The 13300-nt window shown below is 44.2% G+C and overlaps 1 protein-coding gene across 2 annotated transcripts in view; it reads right to left on the reverse strand.

Annotated features, from left to right (window-relative positions):
• Positions 1–13300, reverse strand: part of NXPH4 (neurexophilin 4) — a 315221-nt gene that overhangs the window by 45167 nt on the left and 256754 nt on the right. The window contains exon 1 of one of the 2 annotated variants that reach the window (XM_073663342.1): positions 331–462. The exons of the other annotated variant lie outside the window; for it this stretch is intronic. Within the exon in view, the coding sequence (XP_073519443.1) occupies positions 331–456 (126 nt within the window). The 5' untranslated portion in view covers positions 457–462. Of the gene's footprint in view, positions 1–330; positions 463–13300 lie in introns of those variants that run through there. 2 annotated transcript variants of the gene reach the window in all.

A 13300-nucleotide genomic window follows, 5' to 3' on the forward strand; every position in this document is an offset into this window, starting at 1 on the left:
ACATTACTAAACAGATCTCTTAAAACAGATGAGACTAATCTCAGAATGGCTGCATAATCCTTCATGAAAGGTTCTGTATCTCCCCCCACTTAGTCTGATCGACAGCTCCTCAATGTCCCTCCTGCCGCTGAGATCTCACTGTGCTTATTACAAGCTGCAGCTGTCAGTCAGCCTAGGTAGGTGGAGACTGAATACAATTGGACTCATGAGGTATTTTATGCTTTAGCTGGACCCACAAGATGTTCATCTTAAAGGGGTTGTCCACTACTTGGACAACCCCTCTTCAATCATTGTATTTCCCCCATGTAAACTAATAACAGCTATACTCACCTCCAGTGCAAGCGCCATTCCAGTTCTGTCGACGCGGGGTCTCCTGGGGCTCATTGTTATATCACTTGAGCTCTGCAGAAAATCAGAGCCCGCTTCACTTTCACCTCCTTTGGTCAAAACTGACATCCGGAGGAAGTCAGTGATCAGCAGCTCTCTCTCTCTTTCCGGGTGTCAGTGAAGTGACCGCTGATTGACTGCAGTGCTTGGAGACCAGGCACCAACATCTCAGCAAAGGTGCTGACAGCAGAAGTGAGTGTAACTATTATATTATTTTACATGTGGGAAATTAAGAGATTGAGTAGGTGTTATCCGAGTAATGTACAACCCATTTAATATCAATATTATACAATTATCTTGACATGGATTTTCAACGTGAATGCACCAGTCTCATCAGGTCAAATAAATCTATTTAAATATGTATATAGCTTGTTTGGTGACAGTTGTTGACACACTCCAACACGACTTGTCTGACCATTTTCCATTGCTTCAGTTGTGATATTTGCCTTTACTTAGATCCTTCATTTGCCAGACATTGACCTTTCTGCTCTTTACTAAAGTTACACTATTTGCAAAGCTTTTAATGCGTTTCAGATACTGCATCAAGTGAAGAGTTATGCGGGGAGGACACCGTAAGATGATTTATGTACACATTATCTAACTTCTCTATTGTTAACCTGACGGAAATTAATCCGAGAGAATTTGGTTTTAAATCCTGTAATTGATTTTCCCAGCGGTGAACCAAGTAGATCATTACAGGGAACGCAAAAAGCTTATTCATTGGTAATTGAGAGTCTTGAACGGACTGGATCCAGCCAAAATCTTACGTGCCGAACATCTATCTCATTCTCTATTACCTGTCATATTTGTCCTGCCCTATGTCAAGCCATCTGCCCTCACGTTTTCAGTACTCTGCAGGCATCTCTAGATGTATCCTAGTATTTCCTGCCAGATCTATTCTCCCTTCTGCTGTTCCTACAGGCAATGATTGCTAGCAGGAGGTCCGAGGGCCAGCTGTCCGTCTACAGAGTTTGTACAATCACTGACCGCTACGTGCTGGCTAGTGGGGCTAGCAGCATGTATTCTGAGCAGGCTATGAGAAAATAGTGCTTCAAAATGTAGTTTACTGACAGCTCAAGGCCCTGCTTGATACAAAGTGATTGAGGCGGCTTATTCCATATGTTTTATGCATACATTCTGGGTAATTTATGATGATTTTTCTTTATGCGGCACATATGCTTTATTTACATATAATCATTTGGAGATATAAAGCGGAAAAGACCCTGAATGGCAAGTTTTGGGGTTTATTATGCAAGAACCGTAATATGTGCAGTAGATATAGTGACTCATGCATTCAATAAGCCCAATTATGTAATGGGGGGGATAGAAGCAATTTAGTAACACTTATCATAGATAACTCCACATATGGTGAAGGAGGAAGTGAGAAAAAATATCCTAATGTTATCCTGGGATTGGGGGAAGAAAATAGCAAAAATAAATTGAGTTAAAGGAGTGTTCCACTTGTGACATTGTTTTGACAGCCTACAATCACTGATCTTAGCGTTCATGGATATGTAAATGGCACAAGACCACTGAGCCAGTTTTTGGCTGAAGTATCACATGGCATGCTGCTGTTTTTTCAAAGAAATCAAACCTATGGGTTATTAAAGTTGTAAACCAGAAAATCTCTTAAGGGTATGTGCAGCCAACGTCTTTTTCAGGCATATTCTGCCAGTAAATCACCTGAAAAAAACCCTAAAAAAATGCCAAAAATAATAAACAAATGCACAGCAATGTAAATACGAATCACTGTACAAATGTTCTGTCGTTTCTAACTTTTTTTTTTTTTTTAGCTTTTTCATACATTGAAAGACATGAAGCTGCTAAAAGTGACTGTTCCACTCATCTGGTATTTTGGTGGCTTCCACTACTATCTTATATATGAATGAAGAAAATTAAAGCAGCAAAGACAACGTAAAAGGCACAAAAGACTAGAGATGAGCGGATCAATCAGAGGAGGATTGCGTTTGAGTTGAAGCATCAGAGAGCAGGCTAATGTGTTTTCTGCATGGCTATGCAGGTTTCCCCATAATGTCCTGCAGCTATGACTCCTAGCGGATTATCATATCTTGTACAGTAGTGGTCAGAACCTGGGTCAACACAGGAGCACAGTGTGTACGGCAGGGTTGTTTTCTATCCCCAAAGTCACTGGGTAAGTGTCTTTTGTAGAGTCTAAGCTTTTATGGTCAACAGGTTCCTCTCTCTCCTGTAGAGTGTAAACTCTTATCATCAGTTAGGTCCTCTTTCTTTCCTGTAGAGTGTAAGCTTTTATGGTCAATAGGTTCCTCTCTCTCCTGTAGAGTGTAAGCTCTTATGATCAGCTAGGTACTTTTCTTTCCTGTAGAGTGTAAGCTCTTATGGTCAGCAGGGTCTTCTCTCCCTCTCCTATAGAGTATAAGCTCTTAAAGTAAGTAGAGTCCTCTCTCTCTCATGTAGAGTTTAAGCTCTTATGGTCAGCAGGGTCCTCTGTCTCTCTCCTGTACAGTGTAAGCTCTTATGGTCAGCAGGGTCCTCTATCTCTATCCTGTAGAGTGTAAGCTCTTATGGTCAGGAGATTCCTCTCTCCCTCTCCTATAGAGCATAAGCTCTTATGGTCAGCACCGTTCTCTCTCTCTCTCTCCTGTTGAGTGTAAGCTCTTATGATCAGTGATGTCCTCTCTCTCCTATAGAGTGTAAACTGTTATGGTCATCTGTGTTCTCTATCTCCTCTCCCCTACATGTATTTTCCGAGCAATTTCAAGCTTTCCAGTTTTGAGATTCGTGCAGATTTATTCACCACAAATCAAATTTTTGGGGAAAATTCTGCGAAGTGGGTAAATTGGAATTTCAAAAGATCTGCTCATCTCTATCAAAGACACTTCAGGAAGAGCACTACATGTTTTTTCCTGAAGTGTCTTCACATAGCAAAAATGATGCAACTATGTCAGTGTCTAAAAGTCATATGCTTTACCATATTCTAGAAGGCAACACCTTAGTAAAAACAAAAGGTTAAAGGAGTTACTCAGATTTTTCAAATTTACTTAAATTGGATAAATTCCATCATGCCGTCCAACGCTTCTTTAAGCTTCTTATTCTTGAAACACCACTCTTGCGTTTTTTTTTTTTTTTTTAATTTTACCACTGGAGTGGTGTTACTAATTTTCTGGTGTCACTAAGTCCCCTGCCCCTAGTATTATACTTACCAGCCGCGATCTTCTTCTTTTATTGGCACCGCTCTGGTCGTCTTCTCCAGGTTGTGACCTGTGTTTGTTGGGTGAGACGGAAGTCACAACTCAATATAATACTATGAGAGACTGAAGGGGCTAGAATGAGGCCAGAACGAGGCTCTCAAAGACTTGCATTGTGAGTTTGTGACAGTTGCCTCTGATATCCGGTCAGTCAGAAGTTGCCAAAGCGGTGCTGGGAACAGCTGAAGACAACGGTTGGTGAGTATAATACTAGGGTCAGTGAATTTAGATTATTGGCACCACTACAGCGCTGAAATAAAAAAAAACATGCTGGAGTGGTGCTTTAAATGGCTGTACCTCTAGACAGTACTAGAAGGGTTGTGCACAGGTTCATGGTGTCCATATAGAACTTTTGACATATTTGAAATATAATTGTATTTAGATTCAAAAGAGTTAGCGCAGCAAACTATAAATCCGACTGGAAACCTAGGCCTATGACATTCTGCAAGGAATACTTGTGTAGGAATAGCTGCAGCCTCGGGACTTGAAAGTTTGTGTGGGTATTTACGACCCCATAAACTCCAATGTGTTTCCTTCTCTTCTTTAAGGATTGTGGAAATAAAAATAACAACAACAACAGTAAAGAAGTAGTGGCTACCTAGGAACATGATATGCTAACAGGACTGCGAGCACGGCCCAGAGGCCTCATGGGGATTGTTAAGCGGAGATATATGGACAGATAGAGGCACTCTCCATAGGTCTAATAGACACAGGAAACGATGTTCTCATCTGTGTTGCATTGAGAAATCCAATCAAACATTTTATATTCAGTTGCTATTCGGGGTTTACAATCAGGATCATATAACATATGAGGTAGCTCGACTTCAACTCTATGGAAATTACATTTTTCCCAGAGACACTATTCCCCTCAATTCTTATGTATAGAATATTTATATCTGTACTGCTATATTACATCTTTTTTTTTAAAGAAAAGTCTGTATAAGGATGTTGGTTATTTTTTATTGACATCAATATAAGCTTTTATTAAAAGTAGGCGACATATTAAGCTGGCTCATATCAAGCAAGAGTGACGTAAATGTCAACCAAAGTAATTACCGTAGTAAACTTTCTATCCGTATGTAGTCGAAGTTAGAAACTTACATACACTTAAGCCCCTCATACACATTAGACTTTAGTCCAAACGTTTCGATATCGATGCAGTCTATTGTGTATGAAGGCGTCGGACAGACGTTTGTTGAGGGAGTTAAGGATCTGACATGTCTGACTTCGGACAGCCGATACTTTTATTCTCCCTAAAATAAGCCACCGCCTGAGATTTCTCGGTAATTTCAGAGGTCTCTCGGCAGAACAAGCGCTCCTGTGTAGGGAAGAGATGGAGGATTTATAATTCATTTTCACAAAAAAAAATTCCGGTGGGTCAGGAGTTTATATGTAGCAAGTTGACTTCATCTTTGAATAGCTTGAAAAATTCCAGAAAATTATGTCACGGCTTTAGAAGTTTCTGATAAGCTAACTGATATCATTTGTGTTAATTCAAGGTGTATATGTGGCAGAATTTTAAGGCCTCATTCAGATGTCAGTTTTTTTGATGTATTAGAAAAATGGACCACGTTTCATCAGATTATCATCAGAGTGTCATCAGATTTTCATGAGAGTTTGGTCACAGTTTTATCAGTTTTTCTCACTGATGAGAAAAACAAAGTTTCTACACTTTCTACTCTAAGTCAGTGAAAGGATAGCACATGGATGGCATCCGAATTCTGTCACTGACCCATAGGTTTGCATTGTTTGATCTGACACTTGGATCAATATTGGACGTGTCTCTACGATTTTGTGAGGACCACTCAGTCCGAGAAAAAATCTGACATGGGAACAGCCTCATAGACTGTCATAGGTTCGAGTGCTGTCTGTAAAAACACATAGCACTTGTATGAGAAAAACTGAAGTGTGAATGAGCCCTAAGGCATATTCATCTTTCAAGGCCTCCTTGCCTCTTTATTTGACATTATGGGAAAATATAAAAAAAAAGAAAAGAATTGTGGGCCTCCACATGTCTGGTGCATCATTGGGCGCAAACATGAAGATGCCATATTCATCTATTGAAACTATTGGACCATGCAGCCATCATAGCGTTCAGGAAAAAGATGCATTCTGTCTCCTAGACTTTCACGTACAAATCAATGCAGAACAACAGTCACAGACATTGTATAGATGCTAGAGGAAATGGGTACAAAAGGTATCTATATTAACAGTAAAACATGTCCTATCCTGACATGACCTTACAGGCCACTCCGCAAGGAAGAAGCCTCTAACACTGCCATAAAATACCAGCTTAGGCCATGTTCCCACATAGCATAAACGCTGCATTAATGCTCTGCTGCATTTTTTTGTGCAGAATATCTGCTGCTTTTAACCTCTCAAGCAAAGTGGATGTGACTTCAGGTGCAAATTGCCTCTTCAGAGAAAAAGAGGACTTGTACTCTATAGCGCCACCTATTGGATAGTAGCAATCCTACAAGTCACAATCAACCCTTTAACGAGTCGTGCAATATGAGTTAAGATAAAAGCCAAATCAGAATCTCAATTTGCAGACACGGTGTTTCGGGCTGTTGGCCCTCGTCAGTGCAAAGTATGAGGTCTGATTTGGCTAGGTGAGCGGCTCTGGACTGAGGTCTAAGGCGTAGCGTTTCTCCTTATGGAGAGTGACACACCAGCTCTGGCACGTCAAGGTAAGGAGGCTTATTTGCCATGCAATGCTCCTCTGGGAAATTTAATATGCAAATTGCCTCTTTGAGGAAAACTCATGCACACTTTGGGTTTAAATACGTTGCTGAACTGTGCTTTTTTTGCTGCATTTTTTATTCTATGTGAAGCCTGAAAAAAAGCATTAAAAATTCAACTTCAACTAAGCATCAAAAACACATAAAAAAGTTGTAAAAGCAGCAAAATGTAATAATCAGAGTAGAAAAAAGGCAGTGGAAAAACAACTTTTTTTGCCCATGGGAATTTGGCCTTACAGTTTGCAACTACACATACTTTTTAGAGAAACGTTCATTTGTCTGATTAAAGAAAAATGGAACTGTTCAGTCATAACAAACATCATTGTGCATGGAAGAAAAAGCGGGAGAACATCATGAACATCATCACAATCGCGAGGCACGAGGGTGGCATCATCATGTTGTGGTGTTTTTTTTCTGCATCAGGGACAGGCGCATGTCACAAAATGTATAGATGGCATTATGAAGAAGATTATGTGGAGATATTGAAGCAACATGTAAAACATCAGCCAGGAAGTTAAAGCTTAGCCACAAATGGGTCTTCCAAATAATCAATGACCCCAAGCATACTTCCAAAGTTGTGACAAAATTTCTTGAGGGCAGCAAAGCAAAGGTAATGGAGTGGCCATCACAAAGTCCTGACTTCAATCCTATAGAGAATATGGGATTATCCCTGGGTAAGTGCCACTTTCAACTGTATCGGCAACATCATAATGCTGAAACAGTTGGTCCTGTGTTGGAGCAGAATGTCCCACCACTCCCTGTCCTGTAGACTGCAGGCTACTGTATGCGCAACATACACAATAGGTAGATGTCAGCCAAATGATGGTTTGGCCAAATGCTCATGTGTTTTCTAAGAGAAAGCAGCTGTCAGACTCTTCTGGCAGCAACTTAGCACAGAGAGAATAGAAGAATCAGCGGTTTGAAATCGGACATGCCAGATCCTTATCTCCCTGGGATAATCTTTTGAGGGAAAGGCTTTAATAGACATTAGACTAATGGCTGATCCAGCCCTATCAGCAGGTCTAATGTGTATGGGCACCTTAAGGCCTACAAGACCTCAGGATCCCGACACTGGGGGCACAATGATGTCACTCAGATAAAGCGAGTATAAACTATATTTTTTTGTAGTAGCTGTTGCAAAGGTGGCATTATTACTTTTGGTGGTCGCACTCAGAGAGCATCGTTACTTTTTAAGGGAGAAATAAGGGTTCAGTAGTGCTTTCTAAACTCTGTGGGTATTATTGGTTTTACAAGGAACCTCAGGGGGCATTTTTACTAGGTTAGGGGCCATAGCACCTCGCTGGCAACCTATGCTATGCCAAAGCTAAGTTATGCATATTTTAAGTCTTTTATTTCAATCTCTAGAATAAAAGAGCTAAAGAAATATCCATTAAAATGTATTGTGAGTTTTAGGAGTTTTTTTCGCTGATGATCTCTCTTTTATTGTACTAAGCGGCATGTCTTATAATTAGCAAATCTCTAGTTGTACACTGCTGTAACATCACAATCTATGGCATACCCCGAACACATAACACAATATAGTAAGAGCAGATAATAAGATTATTGAACTAAATGCTGGAAGGAATTAATGTGTGAACAGGGGAGCTTTGTGAGCATAAGATATGAATTCAGTCAAAAAGCCCCAGTTTGAGTTTGAGTTTGATTTATTTCAGATTTTTTTCCCAAATCCCTAGGCAATGTTAACATTTTTTCAATGTGCTGTCACCAGTGAGGTTGGCGAGGACATGCGAAACCATCGGGCAAAGCAGCGAACTCAGCCCCTTAGCTACACCAAGGGTGCACTATCATTAGCATGTTTGATAACACTTCAGTTTCTGCAGAACGTTTTTAGAACATTAAGTGCGATTTTTTATAAGAACTATACCCCCTACAAGGCTATAGGCTTAGTTTATACTGCTTAAGCTGACAGACTCCTTGGAATGACTAGACTAAGCAATGAGAAGCATTCACGAGCATAGTTAGCCAAAAGGAAGTAATTATTAAACTGTATATTATACAGTAAGGATATTGACATCACCATCTGTGATAAGCCATAGATGAAAAAAAGCAGGAGGTAGATCCACTTGTATAAAATAAAATAAATTCTTTATTTGGGTTCCATTAAAAATTTGTTCAGACTGTTCAAGCTCTCATCTCTGACGTGTTTCGGGCGCAAAAGTCTCCCTTAGTCATAGAGATAACATGGGTATACAGAACAAACTATTTAAAATCAAAACAGCCAATCACATACCTTGCATATACCGTATTTTTCGGACTATAAGACGCAACCCAAATTTTGGGGTGGAAAATAGTAGAAAAAAGATTTTTATATGATGGGGGTCCATCTTATAGTCTGAATTTAAGGTATCTTACCTAGGGAGTGGCAGCAGTGGAGCAGGGTCACAGGAGTTATGGTCCCTTCCTCAGGAAGCTGGCGGAGGCAGAAGTGGGGCAATGCTGCAGGCCCTGGGTGGGAGGAGGAGTGTCCCAGCGGTGTGATGCTGCGGGCCCGATGTCGGCAGTGAGGCAGAGCAGAGTGCATTGTGTTGAGCAGGGTCCCTTCCTCAGGATGCCGGCGGCGGCAGAAGTGTGGCGATGCTGCAGGCCCGGTGTCAGCGGTGAGCAGAGCGGAGTGAATCATTGCTTTCCTGGCAGTCACTTCCCTGAAGCCGTGGGCCGCCGAAGGCGGCGTGTGCCCAGATCAGGATCTTGGCCCACCCGAGATCTCAATTTGCGCATGTGTTGCCGACATCAGGGCCACAGCATCGCCACACTTCTGCGAAGAGACCCTGCTCCACCGCCGCCGCAACCCCCCGGTAAGTGCATTCGGGCTATAAGCCGTACACCCCATTTTCCTCTCAAATTTTTTTTGGGGGGAAAGTGCGTCTTATAGTCCGAAAAAACATTTTTACCATGCAAATTTTTGAACCTCGAAGTTGCTTAAATCATTGATTTTAAATTACGACTTGGTCAAAAAAAAAAGAAAGAAAGAAATTTCAATATAAATATAGTGTGTCATTACGATAGTTCATACCATTAGGTTGCTTTGTATTCATTAGTAGAAGCCAGTACATTTCTTTTAGCAAAAGTTTTTCCGCCAATTGCCTCTCCACTCTGGACATGTAACTCTTTCAATTCCGTAGCATACAAAATTAAATAGATTATTTTTGTGCGTTTCGACAATGTTTTGCTGCTCCTGAATATGTGCCATTACCCTTATTCATATTGTAGATGTGTTCAGATATGCGCTTTTTACATTTTCTTGCTGTGCATCCAATATAATTGACATTGCATATGGTACACGCTATGCAATATATCATATGATGCGTGTTACAATTCATAAAATAGATGACCCAATAATGACCCAAAAAATGGTACTAAAGGTATATGTTGCGAGTCCGGATAGTGGAACCTCTGTGCTTCGGTGCAAGGAGGGACCAGAGGGGCGTGACTAAGAGCCTACTCGGCCCGGCCAAGGTCACACGGTGGCTTAGTCGACTCCGTGAACCAGGGAGGGACCGGGCAGGTGGACCAGGTGCCACTCTGGGACCGACCTTGTGTGAGAGCAGGTGACTCCCACGGGACAGATGGCAGGAACTGACTGGTACAGCGGTTAAGCACGGCAGGAAAGCTGACGGGTGGTCCGGGTAGATAACAGGCTGGTTCGGCAGATAGCCAGACAGGTGCTCCAGGTAGCTAAGCAGGTGGGCACGGCAGGTAACTGGCCGGTGCTCCGGGTAGGCTGGCTGGCGGGCACGACAGGTAACTGGCAGGTGCTCCAGGTAGGCCAGCTGGCGGGCACAACAGGTAACGGACAGGTGCTCCAGGTAAGCAGGCTGGCGGGCACAACTGTAGACAGACTGGAGGACAGAACTGTTAGACAGGCTGGTGGGTAGGACTGACAGACAGGCTGGCAGGCAGGACTGACAGGCAGCGGGACCTGAGGGCTGGAGCTTGTGTTTAGCACATGGAACAACAACCTTGCACAGGCACCTCCATTTTGGAGGAGGTGCCTTATATAGGGGAAGTCCTCCTGCCATTGGCCGGGGACTTTATAGGATGGTGCGCACAGCCCCTTAAGAGGGAGGGAGCGTGCACGCCCTAAGCACAGTGCCCAGGGAGCTGCTCGCAGTGCGCGCCACAGCAGCAGGGGAGCGGGAAGACACCATACCTGAACCGCGGCAGTGAGCGGAATGGCGTCTCTGCCCGGCAGGAGGCAGAGACGCCGATGCTACAGTATCCCCCCCCCCCCTTTTACGCCCCCCTCTTCTTTAGGCCTGCAAGAAATTTTTTAAGAAGACGAGGGGCATGAATGTTCTCCCTGGGTTCCCAAGACCTGTACTCAGGGCCAAACCCCTTCCAATCCACAAGAAAGAAAGTCTTTCCTCTTACCCTCTTGGTGGCCAAATGTTTTCTACCTCAAACACGTCCTCAGCAGAGACTGGAGCTGGAGCGGTACCTGGATAGTCAGAAAAAGAATTAAGGACAACAGGTTTGAGGAGGGATACATGAAAGGAGTTGGGAATCCGTAAGGTGACTGGAAGTTTCAGCTTGTAAACCACGGGATTGATTTCATTCAGAACCTCGAACGGACCGATGAACCGCAGACCCAACTTATAGGAAGGTATTTTGAGATGAACATATTTGGAGGAAAGCCAGACCTTGTCTCCCGGACGGAATTGCGGTGGATCCAGACGTCTCTTATCAGCATGCTTCTTCATCCGCTCGGAGGACTGAAGAAGCGCAGATCTAGTGTCTTCCCAAATAGCTGAAAATTCGCTGACCAGAGACTCCGTGGCAGGATTGTCCACTGAAGAGGAGACGGGAAACGGAATCCGGGGGTGTTGACCGTAGACCACAAAGAACGAGGATTTAGAAGAAGACTCGCTCTCATGGTTGTTATAGGAGGACTCGGCCCAGGGCAGGAGCTCAACCCAATCGTTGTGGTGAGCGTTGACAAAGTGCCAAAGAAAGCTGGTAAGGACCTGGTTGATACGTTCCACTTGACCATTGGAATGAGGATGATAAGCAGAGGAGAGATCCAAGGAGACATCCAGCAGCTTACACGTAGCTCTCCAGAAGTGCGAAGTGAACTGAACCCCGCGATCAGACACAATGTTTAGGGGTAGGCCGTGAAGACGAAAGATGTATGAAGTCCTTAGCCAGCACAGATACAGACGGAAGACCAGGCAGAGGGATGAAGTGGGCCATTTTAGAAAAGCGGTCAGCGACCACCCAAATGACAGTACAACTGGCAGAAACAGGGAGATCTGTAATGAAGTCCATAGCAATGTGCTGCTACGGAGCGGAAGGCACGGGGAGAGGAAGGAGACGGCCGGATGGAAGGTGCCTGGGAACCTTGTTACGAGCACAGGAGGAACAAGCCGCGACGAAGTCCGCAATATCCTTGCGCAGGGAAGGCCACAAGTAATGTTGTGCGATGAGCAGAAAGGTCTTCCTCTGGCCAGCATGACCGGCTAGTTTTGATGAATGGCCCCAGAGTAGAACCTTCTTACGATCCGGAACTGCTACAAAGGTCTTATCGGATGGAAGATGAGACAGGTCAAATGAAGCCACAGTCATTACTTTGGAGGGGTCAATGATATGTAGAGGCTCCTCCTCTTGGTCGGAAGACAGAAATGAGCGGGATAGAGCATCAGCTTTAATGTTCTTGTCCGCCGGGCGGTAATGCAAAGTGAAGCAGAATCGAGCAAAGAATAGAGACCTCCTGGCCTGACGCAGATTTAATCTTTGGGCAAGGTTTTTGTGGTCAGTGTAGATGAGCACCGGGTGCAGAGCCCCCTCCAGCAAGTAGCACCACTCCTCCAGCGCTAATTTGATGGCCAGCAGCTCACAATCTCCTATGGAGTAGTTGCATTGGGATGAGGAGAAGAGCTTGGAGAAGAAGCCGCAGGTTACCATTCTCCCGGACGAGGATTTCTGGGTGAGCACAACTCCGGCTCCAGAGGAGGATGCATCAACCTCCAGGAAGAACTGCTTGTTGCAACCTGGACCGTGTAGCACAGGAGCGGAGGAGAAGGCTTGTTTTAGGGAGACAAAGGCCTCCTCCGCTTTGGAAGTCCATTCCCTGGGATTTGCTCCTTTATGGGTGAGCGCGGAGATGGGAGCAGTCCGGGAGGAGAAATGAGGAATGAAGAGGCGGTAATAATTTGCGAAGCCCAGGAATCGCTGAATCGTCTTCAACCCCTCCGGTCAGAGCCACTTTAAGACGACAGAGACCTTCTCAGGATCCATCCGCAGACCAGTCTCAGAGATAATATAGCCCAGGAATGGTAGAGAGGTCTGCTCAAAGAGGCATTTCTCGAATTTAGCGTATAGGCGATTCTGCCGGAGCCTTAGCAGAACCTGACGAACATCCCTCCGGTAAGAGGGCAGATCCGGAGAGAAGACCAAGATATCGTCCAGGTACACCACCACGCAAGAATACAGGAGATCACGGAAGATGTCGTTAACCAGCTCCTGGAAGATGGATGGAGCATTACAGAGACCAAAGGGCATTACGCGGTATTCGTAGTGACCGTCCCGGGTGTTGAATGCCGTCTTCCACTCGTCTCCCTGGTGGATCCGGACCAAATTGTACGCCCCACGAAGATTGAGCTTGGTGAATATCATCGCGCCTTTGAGGTGGTCGAACAGCTCTGAGATGAGAGGCAGGGGGTAGTTATTTTTTATAGTAATCTGGTTTAGACCCCTGTAATCGATACAAGGACGTAGAGAACCGTCTTTCTTCTTGACGAAGAAGAATCCTGCTCCAGCCGGAGAGGTGGATTTCTGGATAAATCCCCTATCAAGATTCTCGTCTATGTACTCAGACATGGCCCGGGTCTCAGCCAGCGACAAGGGGTAGATACGCCCGCGGGGAGGAGAAGCACCAGGTACCAGGTCGATGGGGCAATCATACGGCCTATGAGGTGGTAGTGTCTC

This window comes from Phyllobates terribilis, unplaced genomic scaffold (assembly GCF_046119375.1).
Source record: "Phyllobates terribilis strain yellow unplaced genomic scaffold, ASM4611937v1 Scaffold_2__4_contigs__length_985480577, whole genome shotgun sequence".
NCBI lineage: Eukaryota > Metazoa > Chordata > Amphibia > Anura > Dendrobatidae > Phyllobates > Phyllobates terribilis.